At 35.2% G+C, this 21,879-nt stretch overlaps 1 protein-coding gene across 1 annotated transcript in view; it reads left to right on the plus strand.

Annotated features, from left to right (window-relative positions):
* The window catches only part of DNAH7 (dynein axonemal heavy chain 7), a 330,709-nt gene that overhangs the window by 167,156 nt on the left and 141,674 nt on the right, over positions 1 to 21,879 (plus strand). Inside the window, exons 28-35 of the mRNA XM_032755099.2 lie at positions 2,044 to 2,142; positions 4,572 to 4,820; positions 7,977 to 8,126; positions 10,759 to 10,941; positions 11,308 to 11,484; positions 13,477 to 13,608; positions 14,956 to 15,180; positions 17,764 to 17,961. Of these exons, the coding sequence (XP_032610990.2) occupies positions 2,044 to 2,142; positions 4,572 to 4,820; positions 7,977 to 8,126; positions 10,759 to 10,941; positions 11,308 to 11,484; positions 13,477 to 13,608; positions 14,956 to 15,180; positions 17,764 to 17,961 (1,413 nt within the window). The remainder of the gene's footprint in view (positions 1 to 2,043; positions 2,143 to 4,571; positions 4,821 to 7,976; positions 8,127 to 10,758; positions 10,942 to 11,307; positions 11,485 to 13,476; positions 13,609 to 14,955; positions 15,181 to 17,763; positions 17,962 to 21,879) is intronic.

The raw sequence follows: 21,879 nt of genomic DNA on the forward strand, positions 1-21,879 counted from the left end.
TTTAAGCTTTGGTTGACTTTTCATTGAGAGTATATTGTAGAACCATGAAATCTAACTGTACATTAGTTAGTTCTTTATGAAATCAGATAGGCTTAGTTAATAGCAAAATGCAAAATGTGACCTTGGAGCTTGCAAAATTTTCACATTCGTGATTTGTAGAAGATACAGATTTTAAATTATATCCCATGTGATTAAGAACAATAGGATGCATTTTTATCTTCCATAATAATGTTATCAAGAACTCTGATATATAGTGGTGATATTCTATTTCACATTAGCCTGACATAACTTCAAGTCATTGTTTGTTGCAATAAAATAAACAAAAGGGACTAGAGGCAACCATTTGTATTAAGTTGGCATGTCAGGACTAGATTGTGGTCAGATAAGGGGAAGGATAATGCATTGTCCTAGTGTATGTCATCACTGAAATCTTGACTATGGAATTGAGCTATTAAAGTTATGCAGCAAATGAATCCTGCAAATGAATCCTATCATTCTTTTTCAAAGCTGATATAGAATTGTTGAATGTTTTGGCCTGAATATTTTGAAGCTTGTTTCTATTTTAGCAAGAAACAATTTGAGCATTTGCTTTAAAATAACAGCCTCTCAAAGAACAAAAGAGACTTTTGACACTTCATAATTGATGTGCAGTTAGATTGATCCAAAAACAAAATCTAGATCAACAGGACATGCTCTGTCATTGGGGAACTCAAGTTTCAGAGACAGACTCTGACTGCCAGGCATCACACACTTTGAAAGGCTGAAGCTAATTAAGTGGGAACATGGCATTTATTAGGCAGAGAGATTCTAGAGAAAAGGGAGAGGGTTCTGGAAAATTATATGCATGGTGGTAGGAGAAGCTTTGGAGTGAGATGTTGAATAATGTATTAAAGTTGGAAGAAATAATTCTGAGTTTGGATTTTTGTTAATTCATGTGAACATTATTATAGGTATGAGTAACAAGTTCAAAGTTCAACCAGATTTGTAGTAAACTTTGGGTACACCACAAATGTTTTGGAATCTAATGTGAATTTTCTTAAACACACTTTATTAAACTAACTCAGCGCGTGACCAGCCATCTCCACTCTCTCTGTGGAACTTGCTAACACGTGGCGTTCTGGGTGTGCAGCCAGCAGCATCCCTTGCTCTGCCCTTCCACTTCGGCTTCTATCAGATGAGCTGCATTCCTTACTCAGAGCCGGTTTGCTTGTTCTTGAACCTTTTTGAAGCCACTTGGACACGTTACTGTTACTGTGTCATCTAACTGCATGGTGTGAAAACTGATGATATATAAGCATAGAAAGAAGGAATTTTTTTCCTGTGAAAACTAAGTTCATGTTTAAGAAAGATTCAATAAAGATGAAATGCTAAAATTTTAACTTTGAATAAGATGTTGATAAGAAGTGTGCACATGTACCCTAAAACCTAAAGTATAATAATAAAAAAAAAATCAGGATGATACACTTAAATTGTATTACAAGTATCTTTGAAGAGCATTGGCCTCTTTAAAAAACAAAAACAGAACACAACAAGATAGAATAGATGATGTGTTATTGATGCTTTTGGAAAAAAAAAATTGTGCCTAACTGTATACTCAAAGAAAAGGCCTTGGCATCAAAATATGGGCAAATTAGTGAATGTTTATGTTTTAAATGTAAATGCATCTTTTCAAAATGATTGCCCACTTTTAATAATTTTCATTTGACCAATCTACTGCTAGTCGTGAATACATGTAGAGAACAAGCAAGTTCTACCCAATCTAAGGGATGGCAGCTGCCAAACTATATTCATGTTAATACCTCTTTACTTAGCGTATCTGTGAAAAGGTAGTTAGTTTAACCTGGATTTTTATTATAAACTAGTAAAAAAAATACAACAAGTTTAAATGTCAGTTTCTAAAGTTCGTAATAATCCAATATAATGAAAAAAGAGCTTCATTTGTTTAAACTGAGTACAGGGTCTGTAGGTTTGTGTGTATGCGAACACGAAGGGAGTGGGTGCTGTTAGCAGATGCAGATATCATCATGAGTGTATTTTTTTTAGCTGAAATATCCAAATGAAAATGAAGAAATTTTGCTGCTTAGATCTATCATTGATGTAAATCTGCCAAAATTTTTATCCCATGATTTACCACTCTTTGAGGTAAGAACATTCATTATCCCAATGTATCAAAACTCTTATAATAATGTATTTATCACATGTCTAAGGTTGTGAAGCTCCCACTATGGAAAACAATGACACAGTACAGAGAAACATAGATAATTCCATATTTTATTTGAAGTGTGTTTAGCTAGCTTTGTCACTTTGAGAACTTTCAACAACTTGGGATTTTAAAATAGTACTTTCGTTACTGCAGAAAATAATGAGCACATGAAAGTTACAAAATATTTGCCTGTAAATTCCACTAGAATGTAGGCTCCGTAAAGAAAAATAATTGGTCTAACACACCACTGAATCCCTAGCACATTATAGATATAGTAAATGTGTGTTCAACTAATGACTGAAGAAATAAAATAGATAAATATGCCTAATTTCCTTAAATGAGATGACTTTTATGAAATTGTTTTTTATGATAACATAAGAACTAAGCTTAATAATCTTATTATAATTTAAGATTATGAGTAATTGAGAGGAGGTATTAGAATAATGGTTAAAGTTTTCATAATATCCTTTGGTGTCATTCTTTTCCTCTTCTCCATACCAGGTAGAAGAACTCAGAGGGGTAGTGAGTGCCTCCTAAATGTTAGATGTTGGACTAACTTATGCCGTCTTGGAATTCAGGCAGTTAGCTTGCAGTGTGTTACATATTTCCAGATATAGGAATCTAGTTTCATTCTTCTGTATATAGTTATCCTGTTTTCCTAGCACTGAAGATATTGTTATGTCATGGGGAAGGGGAGAAGAGATGCTGTTGCTAGTATTGTCCAGTGTCATTAGCTACCGATGGCAACCATGTCTCATCATTATGAAAAGAGCTTTACTTAGTATTTAGAGTTGACATGCAAATATATTATGGAGCAAATCAACAAGGAAAGAGTTCAGATTTTCTCCCTAAAGTTTTCCCTCAATTTGTTTAGTACTAGTGCACTGTACAGATTTTCCAGGAGTAAAAGCTATGTTTATTTTCAGAATATGGAAATATACCTCACTAGATGTATTGTCATGCAGTTGTATATTCATTCAGAAAACATTTATTAAGCAGTAATTCTCAAGTGGAGGTGAGGAGTGAAGTCCGCTTGCTTCTACGCTGCCATTTTTGAACTAGAAGTCAGGATTCCAACTTTTTAACTTAAAAATAACATGAAACTAAATGTAAAACCTCAAGCTCTAAAATTTCTAGCAGAAAACCTTTGTGACTTTGTGTTAGACAAAGATTACTTAAGTACAATACCAAAAAACACAATCCATAAAAGAATACATTGACAAAATTGAAAAAAAACTACTCTTTGAAAGACACATGAGAAAATGAAAGACAAGATCAGGAAAAATATAAACATATGGCCTTAGCACAGGTAAAGAAGTTACTCATTGGAAAATACAAATTGAAACCATAACAAAATATCACTGCACAGCATGGCTAAAATTTAAAAGATGGATCATACCTAATAGTGGAACTTTTATACATGGCTAGAGGAACATGACATAGTACAACCACTTTAGAAAACAGTTAAGCAGTTTCTTAAAATGTTCAACACCTATCCACCATATTCAGGTATTCCATGTCTCAGTATTCACCCAAGGGAAATGAAAGCATTTGTTAATACAAATTCACACACAAATGTTTGTAGTCACTTTATTTGTAGTAGCCTAAAACTGGAAAAATGAAAATGCACATCAATAGGTGAATAGATTTAAAAACTGTAGCACTTTGTTACAGTGGAATATTACTCAGCAAAAAAAAAGAATAAACTATTGATACCTGCTGTGACATGTATGAATCTCAAAATATTTATGCCATGTGAAAGAAGCCAGAGGGAAAAAGTAGTATGCATATGGTCTAATTTTATTTATATTAAAGTCTAGACAATGCAAATAAAAATAGTAACCAAAAACAGATCAGTGGCAATCGGGGGTTGGAGGTAGGAGGCAGCAAGGAGAGGAGGGAAGGAGGATTACAAAAGGTTACAGGAAACTTTTTGAGAGTGATGGATATGTTAATTATCTTGGTTATTTTGACGGTTTTACTTAGGAAATTTTATACTTTAAAATATTGCCACCTATAGTCCCAGCTACCCAGGAGGCTGATGTCGGGGATGGCTTGAGCCTGGGAGGTGGAGGCTGCAGTGAGCCATGATCGTGCCACTGCACTCCAGCCTGGGCAACAGGGCCAGACCCTGTCTCAAACAAACCAAAACAAAAACTGTTTGCAAAACGAACATCGTAAGAATCACAATTTAAAAATTAAAAAAAAGAAAAAAATACACGTTTGTGTATGTGAACTATTCCTCTATAAAGCTGTTAAAAATATTGTTGAACTATTATTATCTAATGGCCCTATTTCCATCAATACAAAATATGTGTATTTAATATAAATATATAAAATGTAAGTCCTTCAAATCATCTATCATCAGGGAATTACTTCGGATTTGTTTCCTGGGGTAAAATTACCAAAACCAGATTACAATGATTTGCTGGCAGCTATCAAAGACAATTGTGCCTCCATGAATTTGCAAATGACCGCATTCTTTTCTGAGAAGATTCTTCAAGTATATGAAATGATGATTGTGCGTCATGGTTTTATGATTGTTGGAGAACCATTTGGAGGAAAAACTAGTGCATATCGTGTCTTAGCTGGAGCACTAAATGATATATGTGAAAAGGTAAGTATATTATTAATGCATTAATTTATTTATAATTGACTTTGTGCAAGGTAGAATGTACCATTATTTTAAAAGATGCTTTCAATGTGGCAACTTAAAATCATGAGAAAAACGAGTCAAAGAGAAAATAAAGTTTTAGAAAAGTAAAATGAAGCAAATAGGAAGTTCAGCATATAAAGGGTATGCCACAAACTTGCTTTCAACCTTTTATTTCTTTTTTAAAAAAATTATTAAAGTAATACATGTCTCTTGTAGAAAAAAAGTCTGAAAACAGAAAAATCTGAAGGTTTTCCTATAATACTTTCAGAGGAGTCTTTTTTATTTTCTAGATAGATTTGTAATGCAAGCTTCTGTTATTGGCTGCTAGTGGTATTGAACTGAAATGTGTGTGTGTGCATATGTGCACACATACATAATGACACATTCAGAATTCTTATACACATCATATTTTGATTGACTTTGAAATGCTGAAGGAGTGGGGCTGTTTTAAATACTTCAACTAATATTGCATTTTTATTTACCTCTCCTTATAGATATTTCAAATAGTTTTCACTTTATAAATTTCAATGTTCATATCCTGTATGAGGTTTGTGATGATTATATCTTTACTTGAAGAGTCTCCCCTTCAATCAATATGAAATTACTTACTTTTCTGTTATTTGTTGTAATCTACTTTGTCTAATTTCAATATTGCTACCCCTACTTTCTCCCTGTATGTATATTTGCCCATGTCATTAATTATATCCTTGGGTGTTACTGTGATTTACTTTCTATAGAGAATAAATAGCTTGACTTTTGTTTTCTACAGATCAGTGGTCTTTATCGTTTCAAAGATAAGTTTAAAATCATTTGTATTTATTATACAAACTGGTATGCTACCTATTCCAGCCATCTGTTTCTTCTGCTTTTATACTTCATGCTATTTTGTTTCTTTACTTCCCTTCTCTTTTTTCTTCCATTTTTCCACTTCTTGTCTTCTGCATTCTTTATCTTATTTATGGCTCATTTGTATTTTTCCTGTTTTGTTATTTTATTGTTGTAGGAACTGATCTTTTATATATATACATATATAAAATAAAGTCTCCAAAAGAACCCAACAGGTCACTGCTCAAAGAGTAGAAGGAGATGAAGATATGAGCATGTATTTTGGTCCACTTGTAAAGTCTAAATGGCTCATTACCAGGGAATTCTAAGGGTGACATTGTGATTATGTCATAGGGCAGTCTTCCTTAGCCAACCAAGCTATAGCTTCACACTAGCCTTGCTGCATTTAGGATAAAAACTTTTCTTTGGTGACAGCAACTTTGTTCTGATTAAGAAGATAATAGAGATTTCCTATACTTCTTAATTTAGGAAGATACATTGTTATCGCCTTCCTGGGCACACAAAAGAAAGCAAAGATATTGAGCTTGTTTTATTGTTTAAGATTACTATTCTGGGCCGGGCGCAGTGGCTCACACCTGTAATCCCAGCATTTTGGGAGGCTGAGGTGGGCGGATCACAAGGTCAGGAGATTGAGACCATCCTGGCTAACATGGTGAAACCCTTTCTCTACTAAAAATACAAAAATTAGCCAGGCGTGGTGGCGGGTGCCTGTAGTCCCAGCTTCTCGGGAAGCTGAGGCAGGAGAATGTCGTGAACCCGGGAGGCAGAGCTTGCAGTGAGCCGAGATCGCACCACTGCACTCTAGCCTGGGCGACAGAGCGAGAAGATTGCTATTCTGCCGGGAGTGGTGGCTCATTCCTGTAATCTTGGCCCTTTGGGAGGCCAAGGCAGGCAGATCACTTGAGTCTAGGAGTCCTAGACCAGCCTGGATAACATGGTGAAACCCTGTTTCTACTTTTAAAAAAACACAAAAAATTAGCTGGGCGTGGTGGCATGTGCCATGTGTAGTCCCAGCTACTCAGGAGGCTGAGGTGAGAGGACCACTTGAGCCCAGGAGGCTGCAGTGAGCCGAGATTGCGCCACTGCACTCCAGCCTGGGCGACAGAGTGAGAGCCTGTCTCAAAAGAAAAATGAAAAAAAAGGTTAATATTCTGACTTTTTTTTTTTTTTTTTTTTTTCAGTTTGATAGTTTGTGTCCCATGCTCGGGAGTGCCAGGCAGAAGGCAATGTTAGAAAGAGTTGAACTTGTTATGTTTTTATATATAAAAAATAAATGATTGCCAATAGATGGAGCACAGAGGATTTTTAGGGGAGTGAAAGTGTTCTGTATGGTACCATAACGGGGGATAATGATACTATCACACTTGGCAAAACCCATATAATTATGCAACACAAAGAGTGAACCCTTAGTGTAAACTATGGACTTTAGTTAATAGTAATGCATTAATATGAATTCATCAGCCATAACAATGTACCACACCAATTCAAGATGTTAATAATAAGGAAAACTGTTGTGTGGGTAGTGGAGAGAGTATCTGGAATCTTTGTACTTTCTGCTCAATTCTTCTGTAAACCTTTTTTTAAAAAGCCAGTTAATTAAAAAAAAATTATGTCCAAAGGGCATTAATATCTCTTGTAATGCCATAGACCAGCTTTCAGGGTTTGGGGTAAAATTGATGATTTACCAACATTAAATTTTTCACTCCACAGGAAATAGACATTTCTCTATATTTAGATCTTTTAATTTTCTCTCAGAGGTTGTTTTGTAGCAGGGGTCAACAAATTACAGTACATGGGCCAAATTCAGCCCCAAGCCTTTTTTCGTAATGCCAGTAAACTTAGAATAGTGTTAACATTTTAAACATTTGTTAATTAAAAAAAGAAAACATAGAAGAATATGTGGCAGATCATATGAAACTTGCAAAGCCTATAATATTTACTGTCTTATCCTTTACAGAAGAATTTGCCAACCCACTTCGTAGTTTAAGATGTGTAGATCTTGCACATTTGCTAATTTCTTCCTATTTTGTGAGCTTTTAAATACTATTGTGAATTTATTTTATTTTATTTTTCAATCGTTCATTAGCATTGTGTATAGATAATATAATTGATTTTATATATTGACCTTGTATGCTGGAACCTTGTCAAATTCACTACTTACTTCTAATACTTTCTTTGTAGATTCCTTAGGATTTTCTATATGCACAATAATGTTTTCTATGAATAAAGACAGTATTCTTTGCATAAATAAATGTTTTTTTTTTCATTAAGGGGCTAATGGAAGAAAACAAAGTTCAAATAACTGTTTTAAATCCTAAGTCTGTCACCATGGGCCAACTGTACGGACAGTTTGATTTAGTGTCCCATGAATGGTCCGATGGGGTCCTTGCTGTCAGTTTTAGAGCATTTGCCTCTTCAGTGGTAAGTTCTAACATTTTCACATGCATATCTTAAAAGGTTAAGATATTTATTTCTGACCAATTTATGATTTTTTTTCAAACAAACTAATTGTATCTATAGATTAAGATATTCATTTAAAACACAGTACTGGATCTTCTGGCAGTATTTCTGTGAAGAAAAATGTCAGCACCTGCAAAAATGCCAGAGACCAAGCTCCTTTACCCTGGAGGAATACAGAAGAGAGGGTAGGAAAAAAAAGGACAGGGCAAAGTATTTCTGGTTATTTTCTCCGAAGTGAGATGAACTAGAAATGAGAACATCTGAATGACATGAATCCTTTTGCCTCTTCAGTAATGTTCTTCCTCCACCCACTCTTTGGGCTGCTGCTATTGTCATGCCCGCTAATTGTTAGATATACGCCAATGCTTACAGAAGAAATTGCACACCTTTGCACAATGATGTCTTAAAGTTCCCACACTTTTCCTTTAGCATATTAGGAAGAGAATGACTGCCTTGTGGAAAGCAGAGGAGGCAAGTGGTGTGCCAGCTGCTACTGGCTGTGAATGGAGAGTGGGCACTTACCTACTCCTGGCTTATTCTGCTGCCCACTCTCATGAAAAGAATCCACAGACCAATACATGTTAACTTGGTTGCCACATTTTAGCAGGTTCTGCAGAGAAAGTGATTATATGGGAGACAGCTTGCTAAAGCTGGTAGTATAGGAAAAGGGGCCTAGGCTCAGGACATTTAATTTGTTTATCAAATCATTCTTTTTATGAGTGTTTTCTTTCTTCTGACTACCATATATTCTAAACTTGATGCTGTCTACCCACTTAAGGACCTAGCAGAGCATGACTCATGAGTCAGGTAATAATGGATAAAACGTGAAATCTCAGCTCTGCTCTTATTGCTGGAAAGACCTTAGGCAATGAGTGACATAAAGACTGACTCTCATGGGGCAGAGATCTTGCCCAAAGTCAAGTGTTACAGTAATTTCAAGGATAAAAGAAATTGTGGGCACAGGTGAAGCAGACAGAGGTCTGGAACCCTTGATGTGGTTTCTTAGGTCGTCTCTTGCCACAGTGGAGGCACTCTGGCTCAGAATAAGAAATGAAGTCACTAGATAATATGTACAATTATTTACACAGAAATAATCATGACATACCTCTATTTTATACTTACAGCTTACATTACATTTTTCAGGAAGCTGTGTCCCACAAATACTGAGTCTCAGGGAGTTTAAGTAGTTCACCTGAAGTCCACAGCTCATAAGTAGTAGAGTCAAATGAGGTCCTTGAGACTGTGAAGCCCAAGGTCTCGCCATTGCACGGTAGTGTTTCCCAAAGTGATGCATAACAGACATGGGAAGCCCACAGCAGAAGAGGAAGTTGATCTCAAGATAATCACCGAGCTGTGGCTCTTCGTTGCTTCCTGAACACAGCTAGAACTGGCCTCTGAGTGTGGTTGTGGGTGGCTTGAGCCTGAGACCCATTGTCTTATAGATTAATGCAGTTGGCTGCAGGGACTGAGAATGTGCTAATACGGATTCAAATCCTTCACCACTTCAACTTGAACTCATATTTGCTGAAGGAAAAGCAAGTAATCATTGGTATATACAAAAAAGGTTGAATTATAAGGATCTGAAAAGGAGAATCAGTCTTTGTACACTCTGGCTAATACCTGGCTACTCTTTCATATCTGTTGAGCATTTACTATATTCTGGACAATGTATACATATTTTCATATTTGTTATTATCATTGTGGGACTATGAATGTTATATTGGTTGTAGTTTTCTATACCATCAGGAAAGAGTTCAGCCCAAGTGGATGTGTATACTTGTATGCGTGTGTGTAAATTCATTCAGTGAAGGGGATAAGAAATTTGGTTTAGCACACAAGGGTAATTAATTTGCATAAACATGATGCTATATAGAGTCAGATAATCTGCATAATTTTGTTTTTCCTAGAAAGTATATATTTTTTTACTTATATTACTTTCTAAAACATGTTAATATATTTGAGTTCAGAAACATTGATCAAGGGCCAGGTGCAGTGGCTCATGCCTGTAATCCCAGCAGTTTGGGGGGGCAAGGCAGGTGGATCTTGAGCTCAGGAGTTCAAGACCAGCCTGGGCAACATAGTGAAACCCCATCTGTACCACAAGAAATACAAAATTTAGCTGGGTGTGGTGGTGCGCACTCGTGGTCCTGGCTATTTGGGAGCTGAGGCGGAAGGATTGCTTGAGCCTGGGAGTCAAAGACTGCAATGAGCCATGATCACCCCACTCTGCCCTCCAGCCTGGACAACAGAGTGAGACCCTGAAAAAAAGAAAAGAAAGGAAGGAAGGATGGAAGGGAGGGAGGGAGGAAAGAAAGAAGGAAGGAAGGAAGCAAGGGAGAAAGAATCTTAAAATAACATATGTCTGTCTTGTCCATGGCATATGTAGTATAGGCTTCTTTAGTGATACATATTATATACATCTGTGCACACACACACACACGTAGTAATCTTTATTCAAAAAGTGCCTTGACATTTTCATGATGAAATTAATCCTAGTACTTATATTTTAAAATTTTGAAATAATATTATTGAACTGTTTCCTTATATTATCATCATTACGTTTTTGCCCTGTGTTCACATATGCATGAAACAGACTCCAGATAGGAAATGGTTAATTTTTGATGGCCCAGTAGATGCAGTGTGGATTGAGAATATGAACACTGTGCTGGATGACAACAAGAAGCTATGTCTGATGAGTGGGGAGATTATTCAGATGCCACCACAAATGAATCTAATTTTTGAGCCAATGGATTTAGAAGTTGCCTCCCCTGCCACTGTAAGTTCTCCATTTTGACATCTTTTTATAAATTATAAAATGTTATGAATGCATGTATTTGCTTAGTACCTTTGACTTTAAACAAAAAATATTAGCAGAATTTCTTTTAAGAGCAATCTGTGATTCTCAAAGTACGGACATGTCTGTTGACATACCTTGACAAATTTAGTGGTCAGGATGTTTTCCTCTTGGTTTAGGACTATTTGGTAAAGTCAGACACAAAAATCGACATCATGAAATTATATAATATTAAGCTTCCCCCCACCCCGCCAAGACTTTGCTGAAGATTATAAGAAACAGAGGTGCCAAATCATATTTATTTTATAAGCATTATTGCCTTGATGATAACCAATTATGGCTTTCCAGGTTTCCAGATGTGGCATGATTTACATGGAGCCTCACATGTTAGGCTGGAGACCACTGATGTTGTCCTGGGTGAATCTGTTACCTGCATCAGTCAGTGTTATTCAAAAGGAATTTATAATGGGCTTATTTGACAGAATGGTCCCTGTTTCGGTTGAATTTATTAGAAAGCATACAAAGGTAAGGCAAATGAGAATTTTAAGATTAAAAAATAAATGGAAAACTCAAATTAGACTTACATATCAATTTTAAAGTCTGTTTTTATTATCAGCTAAGAGATACTAAATCAAAACCTTTTTCTGATTAAATTAAAAATTTAAATTAGAATTCATACAATTCACTAAAAATATTTCAAATGAGGTATATTGGTGCTACTCTTTCTCTCTAAAAAAAGAGAACTCAAAGTCCCACATAACCATGTCAAAATGTTATTTCTTTTTTCTGATGGGCTATTATATTTTAAATAATTTCCATTATTACAATATTATTTATTATCCAAAGTTCCTTAAATAAGCCAGTCAGTCCATGGGACTGGAAAGAGGTCCCAAAGTAGGCAAATTCATTTTTCTTTCTTTCTTTCAGTACACACTGGGGAGGGGAAGAGGAGGGAGGGGAGATGGTGGGAGGAAGGGGGGACGGTGGGAAGGAGGAAAATGACAAGGAAATGGGAATCTCCTGACTCTGAGAGTTGATGACCTTCAGCGAGGCTCTTAAACTCTCTCCAGCTGGAAATTACAGAGCAAGAGTGTTTAATTTCTGCTTTGGGAGATGCTGACCAAAGGTCCTTTAGAATGACTTTGGCCCTGCAGCAAATGTAGGGAAATAGGGTGGATAGTTCTCTTGATGTTGAAGATATAACAAAAAATCTTGAGGCAGAAGTTTAGCTCAAGGTACAGATTTGGAAAATGGACTTTAAAACCATGTTAATGTAGATTACCTAAAGAAAAAAATCCAGAGAAAAAAGAAGAGAGCAAGGGATAGAATCACAGGTACATGAGTGACTTAGACAAAAGAGAGGAAAGAGGGAAGAACATCTGAAGGAAGTGACGTGTCTTCCACCCTGCTCTTTCAAGAAGTTTGGCTGTAACTGAAATACGTTGTAGATATGAAGTAATCATGTTTCAAAAACAGTTAACATGTATGAACTGAGGTCATAATAAAATAAGCTTCAGGACCTTTATGGGTTTTTTTTCTAGCATCGTCAGAGAATTTAGATAATACAAATAATAAATGAATTTTCTATATAACTGAAACATCCTTTCTGTAGGAAAGCATGAAACCATGCAAGCTTTTTAAAATGTGCTGTGCACTTCTGTTATCTCTTGAAGAAATTATGAATGCCTGTTATTTACTATGTAGTAATAAGTATCTGTTTTATTTGTAATAATAACTATTTGTATTTTTGTGTTGCATCAGTAATACTTAGTCCCACACTTAGAAACTCAGCTGTCATTTCTGATGTTTCTACTGGGGTGGCACCTGAACATGAAGTCACCTGCCTCTAATCTTCAGGGAATCTGTTTCAGAGAGTTAATTTTTACTTGTTAATCACCAAACAATGTGACTTTGGCAATTGGAAAAGAGCTGCGTGGGGAGAAGACAAACGCCTATGAGAACTTGCTATATGCTGCATGGTTCTAGGAGCATTACATGTTATTTCATTTATTTTATAAACTATCATGGTGACAAACAAAAGAGTAAAGTGCACGACAAGTTCAGCACTCCAGCAAGGTTTTTGAGGGCTCCAAGACTTGGAATTGTATTTCATAGTGATGAGTTTACTATGAGTATTGCTGTGGCTTATACATACGCTCTAAAATGGATTTTACTTATTAAGCATTTTAGATATACAAATTAACTGCCTTCTCTGAAATTTTTTTAGTGTTTTTATTTGTAAAATTAGTATACCATGGAATCCATATCTTAACTATACATGTAACGGCAATTTTTTAAAATTTGAGAATCGATATGAAAGGTTAAAGAGTACACACTACCTAAATGTAACATCCAGTTCTCCCAAGTGAATTGTAATAATAGTACCCACTCATAGATAGTATGAATTTAAAATTATTACTACCTGTTAAAATTAAATGAGCTTAATAAATATTAGCTGAGGCTATTTTAGCTAGTACCTAGTTTAAATTGTTTAGTCATTTTTCTTACTGACTTCAGGAATTATCTCCTACTTCCGATACAAACTTGGTCCGATCCTTAATGAATCTAATAGACTGTTTTATGGATGATTTTGCTGATGAAGTCAAACTAAAGGAGAGAAATGATCGAGAAACTTACTCGTTGCTTGAGGTAAGGTCCATTGCCTTCTGCATCCTGCTACAGAAAGACAGGTATCTACTGCTTTCCCCAAAGCTTCTTAATTTATGACACTCATTTTGCCCCTGAAGTTGGAGACTAGTCAACGGGCGGTAGCTGAAGAGTGAGCAAAGAGCCAGGCTCCAAATTCTGAGTGCTGGTGGGGAAGCTTCTTGACTGGCAGTCATGATGCATCATGAGGTTTGGGCGGAGCCCAGTGATCACCTCAGATCTGCTACTGAAATCTCAGGTCGTTTGACCAGCCTTAGAAATGATCCATTCCCAAAATGTCAGTGACCATTTTGGCAATGAGATTTACCTCCTTTCCAAACTATAATAATTTATTGCTTTTTTTCCCTTGATTTTTCTTCCTTTTTTCATGAGATATAAATAATTTGTGTGTATGTGTGTGTATGTATATGTGTGTATAAATATATACTTGGATTACAGAAAGCAAGAAAATAGGTAACCAATAAACCAATTTTTAAAATGGGAATAAAAATATCAGTAGACTTTGGATTTTTTAATGAAAATATTACTGCATTACTCGTGGTAGCACTTCTACTGTGGTCAATATGGTACTTGCTTAACTTATATGTTTTAAAAGAAATTAATTTTTAATTTAGTGCTAAACGGTTTCTGGAGAGAAAGTCTGTGAGTAAACTAGAAGTAGGTGAATAGGGTTAAGTAGAGTCCAGAACTTTCATGAGCATTGTCCAGAATCTCTTGGCTTTGTACTTAATAAAAGACCTTGTTTTAAACAAGCAAACAGGCTTCCTACCTTATTGGTAGGTCTTGTCTTCTACCCTGTGTCCTCTTTTTGAGTCTGGAAAGAAGAAAGCTAGTATCTTTTGCTTGCAGAATTGCAATTCTAGTTTACACACTTAATGCTCAGGTATTACAAATAAAATAATTTAAATTTGTTCTTCTTAAAGTAAACCCACCATATCAAAATTTAAATAGAAAATGGATATGTAGGTTATTTGCCTTATTAAAGTGTGCCTTAATACCTTAATAATAAGTTATTTCTATGTTCCTTTTAATATCAAGCTGCTGTCATGTGTTGAAAATATGAGATTTACTAGATTAATCATTCTGAAGTTTCACTATGGCCAGAATGTATGCTTTGTTTTGTATTATCTTCTCTAAGATTTTATAAGACATGCGATTTTATTTTTAAAAACCCTTATGATTACAAAATCCTGAGATGACCTACTAATATATTTGAGCTTACGTGTTTCCTTTCAGAGATACGAATCTGGCTGATCTGATATGTAAGCTTCAAGGACAGATTAAAATTATTCTTTAATTATTCTTAATCTTCTCATCTTTCCAATGCAGGGCATTTTTCTGTTTTCATTGATCTGGTCCGTTGGTGCTTCTTGTACAGATGATGATCGGTTGAAATTTAATAAGATTCTTCGAGAACTAATGGAAGGTCCAATTTCAGATCAAACTCGAAATACGTTTAAATTACAGAGTGGTACTGAGCAAACATCCTCAAAGGCACTAACTGTCCCATTTCCTGAAAAAGGAACAATTTATGATTATCAATTTGTCACTGAGGTAAGAGTTCTGAAGCAAGATTTGCAGCTGCCAGCCTGGCAGAGTCCCCTCTCTGATACATAGCATATAATGGCCCTGTGGCCACCTTCATCATCACTATTTACCTTAAGAGACAGCATAGAATAGAGGAAGATGCACTGGCTTGAAGTCAGACAGCTCTAGGTTTGAGTCCTAGTAAAGTCACTTGCTTTCTGTATAGCCATGGACTAGTTGATTTCTCTGAACATAGTTTTTTCCAATGATACTATGAGATAATAATATTTAATGGACCAGTTGCACTCATTAAATAGAATCACACCAGGCACATACTGTTTAAGGACAGCTGTTAGAAGTTCATGGTGCATGTTAGTATACTAGGCACTAAGAAGTCCTGTAGGAATCCAGCTGGTATAATCTTAATTCAGTGCTTCCCAAACGGATTCGAAAATAAAACTTGGGTGGTAGTGGTTTTTGTATAACACCTCCCACAAGTATTGTACTGAGGACCAAGTTTAGGAATATATATTATTTAAATATATACAGATTTAAGTACAATTGGGATCATACCACATTCCCAATGGGCAGCTTTATATCCTTCTTGTTTTCTTAATAATGAGAACAACTTTCCCTTTCACTAATGTTTTTTCAGTAAACTTGCTTTCTAAAGTCAATTCCTACCCTTGGACATTGGACTGTTTTTGTTGTTTTTAGATTCTCACTTTTATATTCTCACTACTTTGGTAAATATTCTTAGATACAAGTCATCGGGTACATATCTGATTATATCCTTAAGATAAATTTCTAGAAAAGGCATTACTGTATTGCTTTTTGAATTTTTATGGTTCTTGCAATGTATTGCTATGTCACCCCAAAAGGCGCGACTGTGCCCAACACAGATATTTTTACTTTATTTAACTTCAAATTACTGATAATACCCTGCATTTTCAGGGTAGTTTACAGTTTATTAAGCTTTCTGCAGTTATTTCCATTTGATTTTTCAACACCTTGGTGAAGTGGGAAGGATAAGATTATTTTGCAAGTTTTGCCATTGAGGAAATGGGGCTCAGAGATTTAATGTGATTGTCCCAGGATCACACAACCTCTAAATAACAGTACATTTCAGCGTTTCTGATTTTTTTTGGGGGTGTGGGGGGGGAACTGAGTCTCGCTGTGTTGCCCAGGTTGGAGTGCAGTGGCACGATCTTGGCTCACTGCAAGCTCCGCCTCCTGGGTTCACGCCATTCTCCTGCCTCAGCCTCCCAAGTAGCTGGGACTACAGGCGCCTGCCACCACGCCCAGCTAATTTTTTGTATTTTTAGTAGAGACGGGTTTTCACCGTGTTAGCCAGGATGGTCTCGATCTCCTGACCTTGTGATCGGCCCACTTTGGCCTCCCAAAGTGCTGGGATTACAGGCGTGAGCCACCGCACCTGGCCAGGTTTTCTGATTCTTAATGGTTCCTTTCCTATACAGTATCAAAAGACACATGTTTGAAAAGATTATCAAGAATTTGGGAAAGGCATTATTTTCTTCATTGGTTCTAGAAATATTTCTTTATAATACAATTTTCAGACTGATGTGAATTTAACACCCCGAAAAAAAAATTCTCTGCTGTACGCACAGCCTTGTACCTGAAGATACAAGAATGAATAAAGCACAGTGCTACCCTCAGTGAGTTCATAACCTCTTCAGATGACAGTCATGTGCCATTGTAGCCCAAGGAGTGCCATGCATCAAGCTCGGGCCCAGGGAAGCGGGGGGAGACCAGCAGGTGCATCAGTGAGGCCTGGTTGTGAAGGAAGGTTGGGTCCGAATTCTGATGTACTTTGAATGACCAAGAATTTAGATTTTATTCTGCAAGAAGGGTGGTGGTGTTTTTCTAAGAAGACAGAGTTATCATGATATTCTTGAATGTTTTTGTTATAAACACTGTCATAGCAAATTAAAATTTTAGTTCTCAAGCTAATTGGATGCAAAGATGTGGCACAATGTTAACTCATAATAATAATCTCATATTAAGAAATCTTGCCTGTTCTAGAGATCTGTTACACAGCAGTGTGAACATAGTTAACACTACTGAACTGTACACCTAAAAATTGTTAAGGGTAAATTTTATATATTTTTTTCTATACGTTTTTTAAAAAGAAATTTTGCCTGCAATGATAAGCTAATGTTATAAATACTGTTATAAAAGTCAAGCAATATGCAGCTTATCTTCTAGGGAGGAAAAATTCTATACTGGTTAACATTTATTGAGTAAAGTTCTTTACTCTTTAGCCCATTGGTTAGTTTAATTTTCTCAATGCCATTAAATAATCTAACATTTGGCCACAATAATTGATTATTAGGTTGGCATAAGCAGTGATTTCAGAGCGTCAAAAAACCACAGTATTGCCATTTCATTTGTATTCATGTAAAAGCTAGTTTCTCCTTAATTTACACGTACAATTTAACCTTCAAACTGAGTGTTAAGTGTCTTAAAGGATAAAACAAATGTATACATATCAGGGTTTGTTGGTCTTAGTCTTTTCTACAATGGCACAGGAGTATAGAGCTTTTTAAAGTATTTTTTAACATTCATTACTTGGTTGTTTATTATAAACAGGGAATAGGAAAATGGGAACCATGGATAAAGAAATTGAAAGAAGCTCCTCCAATTCCTAAAGATGTAATGTTTAATGAAATCATTGTGCCAACTCTGGACACAATTCGATACTCTGCATTAATGGAATTGCTGACCACCCATCAAAAGCCTTCAATATTTGTAGGACCAACAGGAACTGGGAAAAGTGTTTACATTATGGTAAGTACTGCAGAAATCTACGTATTAAACTGTGCGTAATCTTCCTAAGAATGTTAGTTTTTGAAATAGCAGGCAAATAATTTTTTAAAAATACTCAAGTACTTTGATGTTTGAACTGCAGAGAATTTTTGAAAAATTGCCTACTTATTTTTGTTTGTTTTAGCCAAAAGGTCAAGAAGTAATAATTGTGTATTTATTTTCGAAAGTTGATTAATGATATGATGCCATTTTATACCATTAAATTGTTGTCCCATTTATTTTGATATTTTAATAAGAATTGCTTGTTCCACATGAGAATTTCATACCTCTTGAAAAGTGTGTTTTAGTTACACTTGATATTTTCTAAGTTATTTTATATCTGAAGGATTATTATGTAGTAACTAGACTGATTTTCCTTAATGATGTCTGGAATTGGCTGTTAGTTAAGATAATGCTAGATGCTGTAATAGAAAATGCCGCAGTCTCAGTAGCTTTATGCAGCCTGTGGAGGAGAATGAAGATACTTTTGAGGGCCCCTCTTCGATTGTAGGTTCCAGTTAATTCACATTCTCCCACAGTACCTGTTTCTAGTTCTTTATTGACTTTAACATTACATCTTACAATCTTTCTGAAATGTATTTGGCAATATAGTTACATACCCATCCTAGTATTTACTGAATAATCTCTTTCACAAAAGATTGGAATGACATCTCTCATAAACTAAATGCTTGCATGTATGGGAGTATCCAAGAGGAGGCAGAGATACATTTTCACTGAGAATTTAAATCAAGGAGTGTTTTTGGTCTGGATTAAAAAAAAAAAAAAAAAAAACTAAAAGCGTACAGAAAGCTGAGAGATTTATCTAAGATATCACCATGGGTCAGGGAATGGAGACTTAACATGATTGAAGGGAGTGGTTAGAGGAAAATGGAAGCCTTTTGTCATTTATACCTTCATCAATTTCGGCCCGGGCAATAAAGTGCCTAGGCATAAAAACATTACTTTTCACAAACTTTGGAACTTACTTTTGTAATCTGCTTTTAAAACTAATATTGTAAATATTTTTCAATTTCATTATTATTCTACAAATCTACTCTTGTAGATTTAAGGGTATCGTAGTATTTGATTCTATAATTTTATGATAATTGATTCAAATCCCTAATTTTTCTAACATTTTGCTTTAGAAATAAGATTGCAGGCCGGGCGCAATGGCTCACGCCTGTAATCCCAGCACTTTGGGAGGCCAAGGCGTGGGGATCAGTAGGAGATCAAGACCATCCTGGCTAACACGGTGAAACCCTGTGCCTATTAAAAATACAAAAACAAGCAAACAAAAAATGTAGGCGGGCGTGGTGGCGGGCGCCTGTAGTCCCAACTACTCGGGTGGCTGAGGCAGGAGAATCGCGTGAACCCGGAAGGTGGAGCTTGCAGTGAGCCGAGATGGCGCCACTGCACGCCAGCCTGGGCGACAGAGTGAGACTCCCTCTCAAAAAAAAAATTTAAAAAAAAAGAAAGAAGATTGCAATGGACGTTTTTATAGCCAAGTCTTTGTTCTTATCTTTGCTTATTTGTTTAGGAAAATATCCTAAGATTCCTGGACATGGAATTGTTGATTTTTTTGATGAATATTAAGTTGCTCCTCATAGAGGTTATTGTCCGCCATGCCCTTCGGGGGGATTTCATTGCCCCAATTAAGAGTTAGTTGTATTGTAAATAATACAAATACAGGGCTAACATCTCCGAAATTTATTCTTCTGTGAAAGAAAATATTATTTTAAAACAATGTTACATAATTTTAATTGCTGTAATTTCATTAAGAATTTATTTATATAAACTGCTTAATAAAATTTTGTACATATATTTCATCTGGTTGAAAGAATTAAATGTAAAATCTACAATTTAAAGTGATTTTTCTCTTCAAATTATTGCATGTCTATTTATATTTTAAATAAATTATGAAAAAAAGTATTATTCTATTTAAAGATTACCTAAAAACATAAGTTAAAACAATACAACAAAAAAAAATTAACTGAAGACACTGGCTGACAGCAAATCTGTTGAGGGAGTTTTAATATCTTGATAGTGGTAGGAAGGAGTCTATAATTTCATACAATTTACTTTGTTGAGAACTTAGATTAAAATAATTGTTAACAAATACAATATTTAGTATTCATTATGGTTATTTCTCATTTAAAGATTAGCTCTATTGGCAAATGAGTATTTTCCCTTTCACATAAATACACAGCTTTTATAGAATAATTTTAATCAACACATATAATTTGATCATTAAATTGAATAAACAAACAAGTAGTTTTTATAAGTATGTACTTAATTTTGAGTGTTAAATGTAAACATCAAAAATATTCATCTTTCAGTAGACCAAGTGAGATTTTATCTGTGGGAGTATTATAAGAAGTATTCATTTAAACTGACGAATAAGGCTTACCTGACGATAGCTTATGAAAACATAAATTTTGTTTATATAATTTTTAAGGCATCCTGATAAAAAGTGAAAATGTGCCATTTAGAATTTTTAAATCGCCTATAAACCCCTGGAATTAGGGCAACATTCTGATAATGGTCTGATTTGTACATTTTATATATGACATAAGCAATACACAGAACCATACTCTATTAATTGTCCCCTTTAGTTACTTTTCTTTTGCTTTCTTTTTGTTTTCATTTACATTATCTGTTTTTGCTTATTCTTTTTAAGTATTTCTGATCATTTAGACTCAGTGTGTCACTGCATTTTTTTATTTGTGTTAATCTGAGCTCTTTTTCTTTTTAATTAGAAATTGACCTCATACATTGTCATAATGAGTCATACTTTTGTATTCACATTTTCTGTTTAGCTTTTTATATACTTTAAACATTTCTGATTACTGTTATGGTATGTTTATAATATTTTCTTCTATTGATTTAGAAGGGTATGTAAACTATTTAAAATTCTTCTAGTGTTAATCTATTTTAAAACACTAAGGTTTTTTTCTAAAGTCTACAATTTTTTTCTAAATTCAGTTTTTAAATTATCAATACTATGAATGACAGTATCCACTGACCTCCTTCCCCTACCCAGTTAACGAGGAAGAGTGAAATATCACCAATACCTTTCACCTTCTTCTGGTAAGACAGAGATGTTTTGAAACCTCAGTTTATTTTTGCCAAATTATTTTTAATGTTATGCAGCAACTCTTTTGGAAGTTTTTTATATTAATTACATTTGGATTTTGGTTTTAGAACTATTTATGTTTATTATGGTTAGATTTAGTTCTGTTTTTAGACGGCCTCAATGCTCACTGCCAAACTGTTCACACCATGGCTTATGTATGTGTTGCATTCTTATTTTCATTATTTTATTTATTTTTGAGAGACAAGGGTCTTGCTCTGTCCCCTAGGCTGGAATTCAGTGGCACAATCACAGCTCACTGCAGCCTTGACCTCCTGGGCTCAAGTGATCCCCTCACTTCAGCCTCCCAAGTAGCTGGGACTACAGGCATGCACCACCATGCCTATCTAATTTTTTATGTAGAAGTGGGATCTTGCTATGTGGCCGAGGCTGATCTCCAACTCCTGGGCTCAAGCAATCCTCCTGACTTGGCCTCCCAAAGTGCTGGGATTACAGGCTGGAGCCACCACACCCACCCTTTATTTTCACTCTTGTTTCATTTAGTTCATGCATCAATCCAACAAAAATTTATTGATTACCTACCGTATGACTTCCATTGTTAGCCAATAAAAATATATTATAATACAGTATTTACATTGTACATCATGTAGGCATGCAAAGTGAAATAATATTTTAGAGTCTTAAGCAATAATTTTTAAAAACTTGTATAAATTTGCTTTACTCAGACGTGTCATTCCTTCATTATAGTTGTTGCTCAGAATAGGGAGTTGTTTCTTTAAATAAATAGAATAACTTGTTTTCAAACTATT

Source organism: Hylobates moloch, unplaced genomic scaffold (assembly GCF_009828535.3).
Source record: "Hylobates moloch isolate HMO894 unplaced genomic scaffold, HMol_V3 SCAFFOLD_1, whole genome shotgun sequence".
Lineage (NCBI taxonomy): Eukaryota > Metazoa > Chordata > Mammalia > Primates > Hylobatidae > Hylobates > Hylobates moloch.